Below are 18,753 nucleotides of genomic sequence, written 5' to 3'. Positions count from 1 at the left end.
TGTAGGAGTTTTTGGAATATCAATGCAATAGTATTAAAATGTATGTTTTATTAATAGAAGTGATTAAAAAAGGTTAATAAAAAGTATAGTGTGTGAACTTTTTGATTTGTTGGCTCTTTATTAAAATTGATGAATAGCATAATGGTGCCACTTTGTATGTTGCAAAAGCGCTGAAAGTGGAAGCTTTTCACCTTAGGTATGTACTTCCAAGGAACTTTCCCGAAAAGTCTTGCTTCACTTGTGCAACTCAACAAGAGCAGGGATTTATGTGATACGTCAAAGTCATAGAAGCACTTTAGGTGGCCAAAAGCTAAGACAGTGAGTGAGCAATGATTGGTTTAGTATGTTTGTTTTATGGGCTTTTTTAGTTTGAGTAGCACTTATTTCAGGTCTTACCTTTCCATTGCCCAACATGATAATCCGCACCAGCACCACATTGATTTTTGCCCCCAGAGATTGGTCGTGGTAGATCTCATTGACCTGAGGACACACACAGGAAGACAATAGTCTCATTGAAAAACCTCCAAATGTAATCGGAAAACACATTTCTTGAGGATACATACAAAAATTAAGTTTTTCCAATTTGTTGTCTGATTGAGCGAGCACAAGTCATGTGTTGTAAATCTTTGAAAGTGGAACGTCCAAAGCAAAATTGGGTAGACTACCAAAGTTCCATAAAAACTTGGAGGTCTAACATTATCATGTCTCAAGCCCAATGAGACTTTGACATTAACTTTGTGACTCTCACTCCAAAAGAAGGACCGTACCTTCACTATCACAATCTATCCAGGTGCCCATCCCAGCTGTCTACGGGCAGGAGGCAGGGGACACCTTGAACCGGTTGCCAGCAAATCGCAGGGCACATATAGACAAACAACCATCTGCGCTCACACTCATACCGAGGGACAATTTAGAGTGTTCCATCAGCCTGCCATGCATGTTTTTGGAACGTGGGAGGGAACCAGAGTACCCGGAGAAAAGCCGTGCAGAACAAACAAACTCCACACAGGAAGGTGAGAATCGAACCCCGCACCTCTAAACTGGGAGGGTGACACACTAAGCAGTCAACAACAACCATAAAAATAAAAAAAATATATATATATATGTACACACACACACACACACACACACACACACACACACACACACACACTGCAATTGGCTGGCAACCAGTTCAGGGTGTGCCCCACCGAATGCCTGAAGACAGCTGGGATAGGCTCCAGCACCCCGCGACCCTAGTGAGGATAAAGCGGTTCGGAAAATGAATGAATATATACTGTATATGTACAGTAAATATTCCCATCCCCGGAATTCTATGAAAAGGAATTTCCTTCACCCGGAACAAAAACCTATGCATTAACATTTTGACTCCGATATTACATGTTACCGGAACTTAATGAGCGGAAATTCCACTATCTGTAACCCGGATGGAGACGTCGTGCCTCGGGAGCTTAAATACACGCAACGCCCACCCGATGCTACGGAAAGACACGCTTTCATTTCGCATTTTTCAATCATCAGATCAGAAACGATGACGTGTAAGTGACTTTTTATTGGCGTGCGTTTCACTCTAATTGCGAAAGATTTTAACTGTATTCACTTACGTCCCGTAGATCGCGGCACTAGCTTAAAAAACAGTGCCCACTCGACACGACCGAAGAAATGTGTTCGCTTCGCCGTTTTCATTCATCAGATCCGAAATGACGACGTGTAAGTGAGTTTTTACTGGCGTGCGTTTTATTGTAATTGTGAATGATTTTAACTTTATTCACTTACGTCCCGTCGATCGCCGGCACTAGCTTAAAAAGCAGCGCTCACTCCACACGACGGAAGAAACGTTCGCTTCGCTGTTTTCATTCATCAGATTCGAAACGACGACGTGTAAGTTACTTTTTATTGGCGTGCGTTTTACTGTAATTGCGAAAAAAATTAACTTTATTCACTTGCGTCCAGTAGATCATGGCATCGAAACGTAGAAGAACTGTAATGACTGTAGCGGAGCGAGTGAAATGCATCCGTTTGAGCGAGGCTGGACACAAAGTAAAAAGCATCCAGGAGACACTTGGGAGTCGGAAAGATATAAATCTACGAAACTTTAAAAAACAAGGCATCGATTCAACTTCTGATGACAAGCCACCATCCAGCAAGGAAGCAATGTCAGTGGCAACAAAAATCCTTCAGTATGCACAAGAATCACCAGACATCGGTGATCAACGGGACAGTTACTTGCAACTAGCAAGAAAACGGTATGACACGCAGGCGAACGTTGTCATAAGCCAAAGAATGCACGCAACAAAACAATCCAAAATAGACCAATTTTTTCCCCAAGGCAGGCAAAAAATAAGCATTAAAATACTGTACTGTACTTTTGTGATTTTTTTTGATACACCTGGACAGTATAGCAGTTTTTGTTATATGCAGTAAACAATTTTTGGACAGTATATTTTTGCATTTTATTGATTGTGATGTTACACATGCATTTTGTTAACACACTTGCAGGTTCATAAAGCACATGTACCATGCTCATTTCCCAAACGAGGAATTTCTGTTATCAGGACAAATTGGACAGCGCAAATACGAGTCCGCACTAGAGAATATTTACTGTATACACACACACACACATCCAATATTCAACCGTGAAAGCAGGTTCGGTAACTTATGTGACCATATGAACATACACATTTTTTAACCTCTTAACTTTTTATGCACTTGTTTCATTTAAATCACATGAATGGAACAAGAAGCAGTGAAAATGGCACAAAACAATACATACACACATATGTACAGGGCAAATTAGGGTGGGAGTTAAGGCCTGCTGGTCTTTGTGGCTTTGGGTGGTGCCTAATGAGGCAAAGGGATGTAAAAAGAGACAGCCGTAATGAGATGGCTGATGGACATGCTGCCGAGCGCAACACACACACACACACACACACACACACACACACACACACACACACACACACACACACACACACACACACACACACACACACACACACACACACACACACACACACACACACACACACACACTCGGTCCCCCCGAGCAGGACTTCGCACATTCGGTGCTCGCATTTGTATTTTCAGGAAAGTCCACTTTCATCTCTGTTTACTGGAGCAATTAAGATGCATTTTTGGGGGCTTTTAATTTTGTTCGGGTCTAAGTTTTAGGAGACCAATTAAGATAAGATAAGATAAGAAAACCTTTATTAGTCTCGCAATGGAGAAATTCCCGATTCACAGCAGCAAAGTTATGAAAGGAAGAAGTAGAACAACAAAATATAGGAGCTCCTGGAAAGGCAGCCACTCACGCGGCGCCATTTTTAGGGCTGCGTTTTAGTTTTCTGTCTATAAATATATATACTTATACTTCCTTACTTAAATATATATACTTAAATACTTTTACTATACTTACTTCAATATATATACTTATACTATACTTACTGTAACTACAGTTTCCATAAGCTTTTAATTTGAATATTATATTATTGACTAATGTAGACGATATGCCGGTTTGTCGTGGCTGTTTACAAACAAATGATCCCAAGTATACAGGTTGCAAACTCAAGGCATCATTGTTTGTGGCCTGCTAAAGCAGATCACGTGCTTCTGTTTTTCATGCCACATTGTACCAAAATTATAAATTGTTTTCACATTTTGTAATGTTAACATTATATAACACTTTTTTTTGTTTTGTTTTTTACATTTTTTTAATCTTCCTCTTTAAAAACTAGTTTTCCATCATTATGTTGCCCCACTCCTATGGATTTCTTTTTGATATTTGGCAGAAAAAAATCCCAATAACCAATTATTTGTCTGATTATTTTATAAATAAAATAAAACATCTATTAAATAAAAGAACTTCTTTTTGGCCCCTTAATGCTTACAACAACAAAGATGTGAATTGCAGTCAGAACATTTGACAGTTTTACAATACTTTGCCCTTTGGTATTTGATTCACTTTAGATGAGAGAAGAATTTTCACCTTCAAAAAACATGTATAAAAGTATGAACTGATGAATTCAGCTTCAGATTCTGGCCATAAATCTTATGCCTTTTAACATTGAATCACGTTTCTTCTAATCCATTGTTTTGTTTTGCGATTAAGTTAGACTTCAAAAATTTTTTAAAAATGCCTCTCACATCAACTCTGACAGAGTTGCATTTGAACTATATGATGCACAGAGAGAGAATTAAACTGAAACGGGGGGCCAGTTTTAACACTAACAATCCACACGGATGGATGGATAGATAGATAGATAGTATGTACAGAATAATGTTCTGTCAGCCATGCATGCCCTTTACTGCCTGTACATACCTACTGGACAGCATTTACGGTTTTATGAGAAAGAAAGATTGTATTGGCGTTTAATCAGCAACATTCCGGCCGATTCTTCTTCTTCTTATTATTATTATTAAAGGCCTAATATTGGCCAATATAATCAGCTATCCGGTTAATTGGTTGGAGCCTAGTGTACACTATTCAATAATTTGGTGTACAAGTATATGGTTTTACAGCCATACGAGCCCTCTTAGGGAAACCATAATTACTTTGTTCAATGAATTTACCTGCCCAAGTGAATCATAAAAATCTAATCATTATTTTTTTTCTATTTATATACAAACTCAGATTATGGAAAAACTAGCTCTACTCCCTTCCTGGTGACGTTGATGTGTCCTATTTGTGTCTGTGTGGACATGTTAGTGACTTGGAGAGTATCCCAATGGGACGAGTTACGAGCTGTCGCTCGGTCAGTTTTTTTTTGCTTTACATTGCGAGCCCACATTTGTGTTTTTTGATTGATTGATTGATTGATTCGTAAGTCAAGGTACCGCTGTGCATTATGCGCTGTGCATCTGATATTTGACGTGTAGTTACTCATATCCCTCTGCGTGTCCCCGGCTGACTGCGAATAAAAGGCAAAGGTCAAGAGCAACTGTTTGATCAAGTGGTGTTCATGCATGTGTGTTTGTGCAGGAGGGTTTGGGGTGCGGGGTGTGGACTCGGGGTACTGCTGTGTTGCAGGACATCAAAGGACTCACCCACAGACATCTGAATCTTAAAATCTGAATTCTATTTGAGAAGTTCAACTACAGTTCAACGTGTGTGTGTGTGTGTGTGTGTGTGTGTGTGTGTGTGTGTGTGTGTGTGTGTGTGTTGAATGTGAGCACTGGTAATTCTACTTCCCACTCCTTTATGTGCTTACCGATTTTCTTTCTTACTCTGTTTTTTCTGTTTTATTTATTTATTTGTTTGTTTGTTTATTTATTTTTATTGCTGCCAAATTTGGACCATGGGCGATGCTAGATTTTAGCCCATGCCATTGGATGCACAAAACTCAAATATCAGCTTCTCAACGTCAGATCTCAACTTAACTTGTGGAGGCATGTCGAAAGCTTATGATGAAGGGATCCACATGCCATTATCCCAAATGAGTCATAGCAGCAACAGTGTAACGTTTACAACTGTTAGACTTTCAGCTAATCCTTCAGGGGTCTGTATAATTTCCTTTTCTGGCAGGCGACAAGTGGATGATATTAAACAGTAAAGAGCATGGCGAAGCTCAGATCACCCCACAATTCCATGCAACGGGTGTGTGTCCCAGTCTTCAACCGCCTGGTCAAAGTATTTGTTGTTTTGGATGTTATCGGTGGTGCCCCCTTCTGACAGAAATGTAGAAATGTCAGGATTCCGCTGAAATTGCTTCAGTAGCCAAACATAAGTTTGTCCATGACACAACCCAAAGGTTTTATTTGAAAATATTATAGTTGCTGATTTCAAACTTGCTGCTATATTCATGAGCTCACGACTGAAGTGAAATGGAGCACACTGCTTAAATATCCAATAGTGCAATCACACATCACTCCGTTATAGAATCTATTTGGTATGAAAATTAAGGGTGCAGAGGGTGATAATTGTTATCTGACAGAGGAAGTGATTATATTTCACCTGGATGGAGAAGGGGGCGGGGTAAATTATCCAATGCATTCTCCAGTTTTATTGTTCAAGTGTAACTTAATCTGGAGAAAATTAACGTGTGCCAAATAGCAAGCTAAGGCCCAGAGATGCGCATCAAGGTGATGGATTCAATAGCCATCGGTGCTCCGTTTGTCTCATGACTGTCCATTAACAGAGACCTTTCGAGAGGTGCTGTAAAGTGTTAATCACACTCTCCTTGGATATGAATAGTGAGGGAAAATGAGGGAGATGTCTGTGTGCATGTGAGGTAAGTCACTCACGTACATTTCTGTACATGAAGTTGACTTAGTTTTATGCCTCCACAATACAGGAAGCCAGCCCCCTTAGGTAACAGCTGCCTCATTGTGATTGTCCGTGCTTGGCTGTTTAACCAGCCACAAAAGGAGTGAGTGGTCAGATTATCAAATGGTAAGAGGATCCGGGAAAAGGAATCCAAACTAAGGGAAGTAATAATTGACTCTGCTCGTCAGCTGGAAGTGTCACAGATATTTGTGAAGCGCTGTCAGACAGGCAACTCGAATTCTCACTATTTTAAGTCTTCCCAAGTGTGTCCCCAAAAAGATGGAGACAAACTGTGCCAAGCTGCTTCTAAATCACACAGTGCTCATGCCAATTTTCATGTGATGACTCACTTATGTCTCATCAGCAAATGAGATGTTTTGCTATGACAAATTACTTCTGTAGCATACATCATGTGAACAAAATAAATCTCGAGACACACAATTAAATTGCTTGCAGTGATTAATAATGAATCAGATGTGGGCCTCGGCCCTAGGCTACGCTTTCCTTCACTGGCCTTTCCCACCCCTTGCAATCAAACTCACCAACGGCCGGATTAATGTTCTCGTTAGTAAAAGATTATCCCAGGTGATTTGCTTGGAAAACTGACAGGTAAATGATCCAACTGTTAAATCTTTCCGATAGCAAAGTATGGTTAGGCCGCGCACTTCATGATTGTTAAGTGAAATGGAACGATGGCCAATCAGGAAGTGACCTGAAGCTTGCAGTTTGGCCGGACATAAATACAGGAGCGAATGGTTGTATCGTGTTTGCTAACCATATCCGCAGGTGCCAAGGAGAAGAGTTTGTTTGCAGATAAGCTAACAAGAACCCCCGCAGTGAGCCTCACTTTTGATGACGATTGAGTGATCCACGTCGCAAATTGGAATGTGTGTACCCCATTGAAGACGGTTTCCAACTATTTAGAGAGACTTTCACTAATTATGTTTTGCATCTTTGCATATGGCTACTTCATGAGGATATGCTGCACAGATTTATTTTAAGACTTTATCATTTCCATATCGGCATTTATCTCTGTTAAGGCCAATAAGTATCACCTGTGTGCTTTTTTTAATTATTGTATCATGACCAACTGTTGAGCTCCTATTACAAGTGTGATGTGGCAGCAGCTAAAGGTGCAGATTAAAAATAGCAACATCACAGTTTTTTTTCTTTTATACCTCCGAATCACCTTTTTATGCTTCGCCAACTTTTAATTTGATCTATCAACACCGCAACACTAACACAAGGCTGTACATATTTGCAGACTAATACGGGATGTCATTTTCCATTTGGTCCATCGGTGTGGTTTTTTTGCACCTTATTTGTTTTTGTAAATGTGATTAAATTACAGAAACGTAATTGCACCTTGTGCGGCATTGTTGTAGATATCATGGAGCTGAATGTTGTGAGGAACGGTCAAATGTCCATGGCTGGATTTATACTGCAAAGCTAAAAAACAAAAAAAAGCGTGTAAATGAGCATTCTACTAACAGGTTTTGATCTGCCGCTAAATTGCTAATCTGTAGCAATGCAGGTGCACCACTGAAGCGTTGCCCTGAGTCAAGTCAACTCAGTGTTATTTACATAGCACCATTTCACAACAAAAGTTATCTCAAGGCACTTTACACATTGACAAGGTCAAGAACCATACTCTTTATTCTGTACTTTAGATACAGTAATCCCTAGTTTATCGCGGTTAATGGGGACCAAAACCACCCGCGATAAACGAAAATCCGCGAAGTAGCGTCCAATTAACATAAACAGGTTCCTTTTTTTTTTAAAGTCCGCACACGGTCCGCGAGTAGCTGCAAAACAACAGCGAGTCACATAGAGCAACATATACGTACTGTACTCCATGTATATGAAATATATATATATATATAAATAATAATATATACTGTATATATTTTTTTAATATGTTTGAAAAATCCGCGATGCACTGAACCCGCGATAAACAAACCGCGAAGTAGCGAGGGATCACTGTATACCTATATACTGTATTTGTACCAGTGGCGGATGCTGGTCTGTCAAGGAGGGGAAGCTCAATTTGGGCCTACATCATAAAATGTGTCCGTTTATTTATACGTGAATTTTACTCTCCGTTCCTTTTCAAAACAAATGAAAAGGATGCCTTCACCATAAGATCGGTGATTGGCTCATTTCGCTGTCAATCAAAAAGTGATTCAACCTCAGACAGATCATCCAATCATCATGCAGAAAAGCTGAGCGTCCGGGCCAGGCCATAAACGGTCACTGTCCATAGACTCCCAGAGACACAGAGCGTCCGATGGGCGGGACGAAACCAGCATTTATCCAATGACTCGTCTCGTTTCAATGCATTGGGACAACCTACACTGAACTCTAGACGCCCAGCGTCCGCGCGGTCGACGCTCAGCGTCCACACAGTTTAAAGCACAGTGAAGCTGCGGGAATGAATGAGAAGAGAGTCGCTTTGTAACCAGTAATAAGAAGCTGATTCGGAACAAAAGTTGAGCGCGTTGTAGTGCATATTTAGTCAATGACATGTCCACACAATTGTACGTACACACATATATTTGATCACTTACTTTTTGACATTTTAGGGGAAGCTGAGCTTCCCTTGCAGTCTTAGAGCAATCGCCTCTGCTTTGTACGGTTTAAGAAAAAGAAGGGAAAACTTTCCCTGAGCGAGGGGGAAAGGATCAAAGAACAATTTGACACAACAACAGCCGAATCAACAACAGAAATAGTCCGTGAATAACACTGGTCCACTCCCAACACCATTGTCCCAGAGATGAAGAGAAGCAGAAAATCATACTTGCATGGATGATGATGAGCCAACAGCACGCCTAACAATGTCTGCATCCCTCATGATAGTTGTGATATTATCAACAAATGGAAATATAGAGGGAAGAAGGATAAGCAGCAAAGAAGGGAAAGGGAAGCTTGGCGCATCGAGAGACATTCCTCGGCAGTCTATGGCAGCATAACAAAGAGTTGAGCCAGGACAAGCATGAGTCATCCCTGACTCTAATCTTTTTCAAATAGCAAAGTTTAAAGTTTACTCTTAGATGGAGAAGAAGTCCTCTTGACTGAGTTGGGAAGATGGGCCCTGACAGAAGGTTCGACCATGCATTCCAATTAAAAAACAAAAATTGAAACCCAAGTATGCCCTGGAAGCATCAACCTTCAGCCACTAACTTCCAAAGTTATGGTTGTGTAGACCCAATTGCATTCTCATCTAATTGGGACTGTTGATCCAGATCAAGTCTGAATCCGTGGATGCACATTTAATACTGGCAGCTCGTCAATCATTCATTTTAGCTGTCCGTCCGCAATGATGAAAAATTATGAGCCCATAAAATAACAAAATACGTTTTGTTTTCCGTTAACATTTTGTATATTTCAACTACATTGTTCTGTTTTTATTCGATGATTTAATAATCTATCTCAGAGACACAACCATGATTTTTCTAAGGCAAAGTCACAAACCCAGGTGTGGGAGTAGCAGACAGAGAGGCAAGACGATGAAAAATTCTCTTGGCTGTAAGTTTAAGATCCAATTTTTAGGAGCTGGCCCTCATCTCAAGGTCACTATGCTTTACTTCTGAACATTCTTTTTTTTGTTTTTCATAATCCTTTGTTGAGTGCAGTTGGTGTATTTCTCCTGCTCTGTCCTACACACAGTTAGAGGTCAAAAAGACCCATTTTGTCTCATAGGCTAATTACAGTCTGCATTTATTTTGGTTCCCCTTGGGTAAACACACACTTCAGATGGAAAGTGCTGTTTCCACTAAAACCGCTAATGTTATTTTAGGGATTTTCAATGTTTGATGCTGGTGTGGAAGTCTATGTACAGTTTGCTTTCAAAAGGTTTATAAGGATTTCATCACTTACCACATACACGTTAACACGCTTGAACCAGACAATAGCGTCATGCTGAGGCAATGCACTAAAACCAAATCGCATTCAGGACTTTGCAGAAAACAAATCATGTATCCTTTCAGATTGTTCCTGAAAGGCCTGCTAAAACATCCAGCTTTGCACCCCCCACACACGGGCATTGATTACTGAGTCTTTTCTCTCATCTATTCAAATGCTTTTCCGTAGCTCGATTTACCGTCATTCCCTCAGAATATGTAGTCTTATATTTCCTTCAAAAAAAAAAACCCTCTTTCTCTGTTCTCAGTTCGCAGTGCTTCCCCACTCTTCATCTAGGCTCTATTCGAAGCATTCCTCAATATTTTTCTCTGGGTGTCAGTGTTTATTGTTCTCTCCCCTTACCTCCGTGTATGTGTGCCTGAATGCTTTAATGTGTGTGTGTGTGTGTGTGTGTATATACTGTATATGTACAGGTATATATATATATATATATATATATATATATATATATATATACACAGTATATATATGCAGATACCCTGCAGGAATAATAAGGTGGCCAAAGGAAGAGATTCAGACCACGGACGTTAAGACCCGAAAGCTCCTAACCATGCATGGAGGGTTCCATCCCAAATCCAGCACCCTGAGACTGTACGCAAGCCGAAAGGAAGGAGGCCGGGGACGAGTGAGTGTGAGAGCCACTGTCCAGGATGAAACATCCAAGCTCCGTGAATACATCAAGGAGAAGGCTCCAACGGATGACATACTCAGAGAATGTCTCAGACAATGGGGAACAGAGGATGAGGCGCTGGAAGAGGGACCATCATGGGAGGACAAGCCCCTACACGGGATGTACCACCGGACCATAACTGAAGTGGCTGATCTCAAGAAGTCCTATCAGTGGCTAGAGAGGGCTGGCCTGAAGGACAGCACAGAAGCACTCATCCTGGCTGCTCAGGAGCAGGCCCTGAGCACCAGAGCCATTGAGGCCCAGATATACCACACCAGACAAGACCCAAGATGTAGGTTGTGCAAAGAGGCACCTGAGACGATCCAACACATAACTGCAGGGTGTAAGATGCTGGCAGGGAAAGCCTACATGGAACGTCATAACCAGGTGGCTGGCATAGTCTACCGAAACATCTGTGCGGAGTATGGACTGGAAACCCCAAGGTCAAAATGGGAAACACCTCCGAAGGTGGTGGAGAATGACAGAGCGAAGATCCTGTGGGACTTCCAGATCCAGACTGACAAGATGGTAATGGCGAACCAACCAGATATCGTGATCATAGATAAAGGGCAGAGGAAAGCCGTTGTAGTGGATGTAGCAGTCCCAAGTGATGGAAACATCAGAAAGAAGGAACACGAGAAACTCGAGAAATACCAAGGGCTCAGAGAGGAGCTGGAGAGAGCCTGGAAGGTTAAGGTGACAGTCGTGCCTGTGGTGGTCGGAGCACTCGGGGCAGTGACCCCCAAACTAGATGAGTGGTTGCAACAGATCCCGGGAACAACATCGGACATCTCAGTCCAGAAATGTGCAGTGCTGGGAACAGCAAGGATACTGCGCGGAACCCTCAAGCTTCCTGGCCTCTGGTAGAGGACCCGAGCTGAATGAGGGACGGACACCACCCGAGGGGTGAGACGAGGATTTTTATTGGATTTTAACTGACTTACCAGGTTTGTCGACCTTTCTAATGTAGTCGTACAAAAAAATTCTCTGTTCAAGTCCTTTTCCTCAAGCCATGACCACTTGAACGTGTTCCTAACACTCGCGTCTATTGCGCGTATGTCAGCTTGCCTTCTTTGAACATTGCGCTGGGGCCGTACCTGGCCAATCACGCATGAATTAGTTTACACAAAACGCTATTCAAATACTCAATATTCAATGATTAATCTTCCTTTTGTGTGCACACGTGCACCCTTTGTGGCTTCCGTTATCAACGAAATTTTGAAATCTCTGAGATATGGCGAGGCCATGAGAATGTGAGAGAGGGGTGTTACTGCTACTAGTGTTAGTGCCTCAACATGGCTACGCTCATGAAAGCAAAACAATGAACTCAAACGCGTGTTCGTTCAATGTTGTCAACTAATATCCGGGTACATTTTGGGCAATTTTTCCTCAATTATCCGGAGGAACTTTCAGGAAAATTTGAAAATACGGAGGACTTTCATCACAAAGTAAATTAACATTTCCTCTTCTAACTAATTCTGAAAATGTGCTTATTTAACGACTCTTTCAACTACTAACTTTACAGCAGTGTTGCTGATGCAAGTCAGGAAGGAGTGCAAAGCAAAGCAAACTTTGAGGAGGCACGTTATAAAGACGCCACGTGTGGGAGGCAACCCTTCCTTCTTTCTGTTTATCATGCTGTCAGTCATTTATTCCGGTTGCGCTATATAAAATGCTTTCTTTGCCTCCTCTTTCCCCAATTCCCCCACTGCACAGACAAGAGGGGGTGCTGCATATTCCTTTCTCTTCTTCTGTTGTCTCACACACGACTAAAAGTGGAGGCACAGGAAGAGCAGCTTGTGTTCTTCCTCCACGCCAAGGCGAGAAAAATAACTCGTGGCAGAGTTTGCACCTGCTTAGCAGTCGGAGATTGGCGTTTCGCACAGCACACTGTCCTGCAAGCCAAAGCTAACAGGAAGGCACAGACTTGCACACATACGCGATCGTGCGCCACAGGTTAAATTTGCTAAGCTTTTAGTCAGCGGCGGGTTCAAGCCGACACGCACACTCATGTATGCTCATATGCATAAACACCAGGAAGAGATGACATGAGGACAGTGAGGGGTGGCAGGCCCCTTCGGAGCAGAGGGCTCACCTCGCATTAAACACACACACACACACACACACACACACACACACACACACACACACACACACACACACACACACACACACACACACACACACACACGTCAGAAATCTCATATTCACATGGAGAAGAAAGGATTACCCATGGCTGATTGCTAGATGAGAACACACGGGATGGGAATTGAATCCTCATTCAGTTGTTGTCTGTATGCGTGTGTGTATGTGTGTGCTAACAGCATTCTTTGACCTCCCTGTGACTTCCTGTTCAACTCAAATAGAACACTGTTTCATTCAACAAAGAGATGCAAGAGAAGCAATGTCACCTTTGAGAATTCAGGCAACCTGGATGGGATGAGTGCATATAAGGGTACATCCCATAATTGCGTGAGCAGCACGTACTATGTTCATGAGCGTCAGTAGATACTTTTGGACATTTTCCTTCCCGTGAAACTGGACCACAGAGTCATCGACGCCCAGCAGAACCTCAATGTTGTAGGCCCGGTCCATGCTCTGCCTGCGAGCACGTCTTGCTCGGGTGTTGTTGATGCTCTGTTCCACGCCTCTGTAGAGAGACTCCAGATCCATTAGACCACCAAGATCTGCACCTGGAAACACATGTAAAAGTTTCCATGAATAAGATGTATGATATTGGTACATACACTGAATAAAAAAGTCCACACAGCGCTGTTCAAATGACGGGTTTTTGTGTATATAAAAAAACAAAAAAAACCCCCAAAGATTTAGAACTGCTCAGCAGAAGCACAGTTTTAATACTGTTTAGTTTGGGAAAGTTGAGAGGGACACCGATTTTGATATCTGTAAGGCAGTCAGAGAGACAGAATGGGCAAAGGGATTTGTTAGGTCTGTAGGACATACAGTATCGAGATGGGTGTCATCCACACAACATTGAATACTGAATTTTCAGAGGATTTAATCATGAGGAGAAGACGGCTAAGAAAAGAGCCTTGAGGAACACCAGATTTGACTGGGGAATGTTGGGATCTGAAATTGTTGAGTTGACTAAAGTGAGACCAATTAGAGAGATGCTAATTGAAACAGGAAAAAGGAGTTGTTGAAAACGCAATGGTAGAAAGTCTGTCAAGGAGTATAAAAGAGGAGATGGAAAAGCCAACTTGAATAGCTGAAATTTATTTTGGGATTTTAAGAGGCTCTAAACAATGACCGGTGTGCGCTGACTCACATTGAAAATGAGCTTGAACGTGATTGGTTCGTTTCAACATAGTAATTAGAGTTAGGGAATGATGTTGTGAGTAGTTTATAGAATACAACAAAATTGTTCATTTTATTCAAACACACACCAATAAAGAGCAAAAATCTGAGAAATTGAGATTTTTGCAGTGGTCTCTTAATTTTTTTCCAGACTTCAAGACGGCGCGTATCCACATAATCTCAGGTGTTCATTTTTACCTCCCCACTGTGAAACATTTTTAGGGTGTTGGACATGTTATTGTTCATATTAATGGTGGAAAATGTTTTGCAATTACGGTACTTATTGCAAAAACCAGGCATTTGAACAGGGGTATGTCAACATTAAGATATCCTTTATTTGTCCCACACTGGGGACATTTACAGTCTTAATTATTTATCAGTTGTATTTGTGTAAACATTTATGACACAGAATTTTACTCAGATTGCCAAGGGAGTCGTCTCATAAATTATGTTTATGTCCAGTGAAACTGTTTGATATTCGCATCCAACACTACTCTGTATCGTAGACCATGTTAGCAGTGAAGCTCAAACATAACGTTAAGATTAATTAATTTCGGTCTCACAATGTAAATAGTAATCGTCATATTATTTCAAATGGTTCTTTCTGTAGTTTTGTTGTTGGTGTTGCGTTTGTTTTCCAGAACACCAGTTGACAGCACTTAAGTGGCGGTAACAAGGCGGCTCTATCAAACAGATTTGCTCCTAACCAACCAAATATTTCCACTCCTGTCTAAATAAATGCAGCAGATGGTGCTTGCTACACAGGGGGATAGATACAGAGGCCTGCCTGCCCTGCTCTTTTCTTGCCTTGCTGCAAACTGTAAAACATGAACATTGTTCATGAAGTCCACTTGTGTTAACAGCACAGCCCACAGAGGCACTGGACATTAGTTGACCCTTACAGTCAGGCCAACTATTTTCTCATTTTGGAGAAATCAAGCATGCTGATTTTAAGGCTCTTGTTCAGTCCATATTTTTTAAAAGACATCACACAGTACTGCCCAATAAAAAGGAGAGGAAATAAATGGTGCTGCCTCTTGAACCAAGGTCTGTTTTCACTCTCAAGCTGCCCTCTCGCTACGGCCTTTGAAATATGGAAGCCACGGAAGGACAATCCCAGTGATTTTAAAATGTGGTCTCAGTGCAGCCAACACACACACAAACCCCCCCCAAAAAAACCCATGACCCGCAACCAAGGGTGACATAAACAAGACTCTTTGAAATTGAGCGACAAATCATTCCTGCAACAGGATTTTTAATTTGTCAGGAATATACCGAGTGGCAGAATAATCTTTTGTTTGTGGAGTTGAATGTGACGTGTCATCAGGTGAGTGTTGGGGTCTGCAGTGTTTTGACATATCCAGTTAAGCGTGGTGAAGAAAAAGTGAGACCTGCAGTCTTGTCTTCCAATCAGCAAGGGGCATACACTTTTCCATCTTTCTCTTATGCAACGTATCCAAGGCAACGGGGCTCATGAGTGAAACGACGATGGTGTGGCTAATATTGGCTCCTGAGTCGTAAGCAGATTGAATCTGGAAGTCTGAATATGATCCCGTATCTGCCTCCATCCCAGTGAGTGACAGACAACCCACACAGAAAGCAAGAAACATGGTGGGAGGGGGACAAAAAGAAACAATGACACAAAGAACCTGCCTTTACCGAGCTCTGTGTCAACACCACACCAACTCCTGGGGAAAGGCAAATCTGGATATTTTTACCTTTTACTTATGTAATTGTAATGCTGAGATGACAGGGGGACAGGTTGGTGTTCTCACTTGTATGAATGTGCCTTTGCAAAACTGCATTGCCTTTAAAACTGCGGATTAAACAATGTTTGGTGCGGAAATCAGGACCACAGCTGGATGTTAAGTGAAGGGAAAAAGGTAGATACTTCGGAGTAGCAGCTACATCAGGCAACATGGTATGGACATAGAGAGGGTGACCTCCTACAAGTACCTAGGTGTTCTTCTGAACAACAAACTGGACTGGTCTACAAACACGGACACCCTGATTAGGAAAGGACAGAGCCGACTCTTCCTACTCAGGAAACTGAGGTCTTTTGGGGTTCAGGGGTCACTTCTTAAGACTTTCTATAACTCGGTGGTGGCCTCGGCCATCCATTATGGCATTGTCTGCTGGTCAGGCAGCATCTCAACCCGGGACCGAAAGAGACTGGAGCGACTGGTCAGGAAGGCCAGTTCTGTCCTGGGCTGCTCCCTTGACACTCTGGAGGAGGTGGGCAACAGAAGGATGCTAACTAAGCTAAAAGCTATGATGGACAGTCCCTCCCACCCTCTCCAGCCCGCCCTGACAGCACTAGGCAGCTCCTTCAGCCAGAGACTGTTACACCCGCGCTGCAAGAAGGAGAGATACCGACGCTCGTTCCTACCAACTGCTGTCAGGCTGCTGAATAAAAATAGCAACAATAATATTAATAATAATTAAATGATGTGGAAAACAACTGTAAATAGCACTGCGATTTATCCATTTTGTATTTATATTGCACTTAATTGAACGGTGTTTGTTTGTTTTTTCTTCTTTCTTCTTTCTGCCTACATTCTTGCTGCTGGAGGCTGTAAATTTCCCCAGTGTGGGACAAATAAAGGATATCTTATCTTATCTTATCTTATGAACGACCAAGACAGGGCTTCAGGTTGTTCAAGGTTAAAAGGTGCTGTTCCGCTACCAGACTGATGATTTAAACATTAGCATGCCAGTAGACTCCCTTATTCTTGCTTACACTCGCTAAGCACACTCTCTGTAGCTGTCAAAAGAGGACTTTTTTTTCCCGGGAAAATGAGAAGGAATAAGCTACAAGCGAGATTGATGGAAGCAAAGAGGGAGGCGAGGGGTAAGAGCTGAGGGATGTGATGGATGAGGCCGAGAGATGAGAAGAGACCACAAGGACCTTGGGTGCTTGTGAGCTTCGCTTGGAGCTCCTGCAATGATGCGGGATATCGCTCACTTGTAGAACATCTGTCTGTCTGCTTGACTGACTGACTGAAGGCGAGGCATCGGGGTGTGTGCTGTTGGGATCCTCACACTATAGTCGCAATCATATCAGCCTCGAAACCTGGGAATACTGCAGCTTTTGGCACAGTCAGACATTGTCATTGTCAAAAACTTGTAAAGGGTAGCTAAATAACTTTTTGACACCTAACCGTCAGGCCACCATCAACAGCATCTCCTACTTTGGGGACCACCTTCACATGGTGTCGAGCAAAATGAAGAGTCCCCAATCACAGCTATGCAAAGATGTTTTTTCTTCTTTATCCCTCTGTACTCCGCTTCTACCCAAGGCGTAACTGCTCAACAACAACAACAACAACCAGCAACAGCAGTCTTCTTTGTGGTATAAGGGTGGCGCTCGACTGCCATTGATTCCTAGTATGGTGCACAGACGTGACCAGCATGCTGAGGACGACTGTTTAAACACCAGCTCTGTGTGTGTGTGTATGGGGGGGGGGTAATGTATTATATATATATATATATATATATATGCGCAGTACATACTCTAAGCACCAAAAACATTGAAACAACCTACTCTATTTGACAACCTAATTTGCACTTTTTCTCAGGTTGTTGTATGATCAGTAACACAAACAACACCCCCCCCCCCCCCACCCAGACACACAAACACCCTCTCTGTCATTATTCTACAATATTTTGATTCAGGTAGAGTACAGAGTGCAGCCTTATTAGGACACAAAGGTTCTTTGTCTTTCAACCTTTGCAAAATGTCAAGAATGTCTAGTTGCATACAAGGAAGCAGTTGGGTGGGGAGGGTGGGGGGGGGGTCTATGGGCTGAGAGAACGGAGGAGAGTGCAAGCCAACACAGGAGGAATTGCGAGATGGGTGATGATAATTCAGCTCAGGCCAAAGTTTGTAAGTCAGGTGTGAAGCCTTGCTGTACTCCACATTCAACAACTAATATCTAAAAGGAGTTGTTTTGAGCTTACAAAATGGTTTGCTGTTTAACCTTCATGCTGAGATTCAGTGAGTGTTTATCATCCATCCATCCATCCATCCATTTTCCGAACCGCTTGATCCTCATTAGGGTCGCGGGGGGTGCTGGAGCCTATCCCAGCCGTCTTCGGGCAGTAGGCGGGGGACACCCTGAATCAGTTGCCAGCCAATCGCAGGGCACACAGAGACGAACAACCATCCACGCCCACACTCACGCCTAGGGACAATTTAGAGCTTCCAATCAACCTGCCACGCATGTTTTTGGAATGTGGGAGGAAACCGGAGCACCCGGAGAAAACCCACGCAGGCCCGGGGAGAACATGCAAACTCCAGTGTTTATCATTTGGATCAATTTGCATCCACATCACAAAGTACTATACATATACAGTATGACAGTACATAGTGCTTTTCCGCTGACAAGGCACCCAAAGCACTAACATTGTTTCCTCATCCCCCTACTGATGACGCAGCATCAGGATCAATCGAGGGTTCAGTATACTGCTCAAGGACATTTCGATGTGGTAACAGGAGCAGGGGATCGAACGCAAAACTTCTGGGTGGGAAACAACTGCTCTACCGGTGAGCCATGACCCCACTGGTATTTGCATCATGATT

The 18,753-nt window shown here is 42.4% G+C and overlaps 1 protein-coding gene across 2 annotated transcripts in view; it reads right to left on the bottom strand.

The window, feature by feature from the left end:
- Positions 1-18,753, bottom strand: part of LOC147208401 (A disintegrin and metalloproteinase with thrombospondin motifs 2-like) — a 129,878-nt gene that overhangs the window by 25,631 nt on the left and 85,494 nt on the right. For both annotated transcript variants that reach the window (XM_086134407.1, XM_086134415.1), the window contains exons 4-5: positions 13,341-13,546; positions 397-480 (exon numbers count right to left, since the gene is read on the bottom strand). In XM_086134407.1, the coding sequence (XP_085990533.1) occupies positions 397-480; positions 13,341-13,546 (290 nt within the window). The remainder of the gene's footprint in view (positions 1-396; positions 481-13,340; positions 13,547-18,753) is intronic.

Source organism: Hippocampus guttulatus, chromosome 2, assembly GCF_054856545.1.
Source record: "Hippocampus guttulatus isolate MCC_2025c chromosome 2, RoL_Hgut_1.0, whole genome shotgun sequence".
In the NCBI taxonomy this organism is placed as follows: domain Eukaryota; kingdom Metazoa; phylum Chordata; class Actinopteri; order Syngnathiformes; family Syngnathidae; genus Hippocampus; species Hippocampus guttulatus.
The sequence above is the reverse complement of the archived record's forward strand: the minus strand, read 5'-3'. Positions and strand labels throughout refer to the sequence as shown.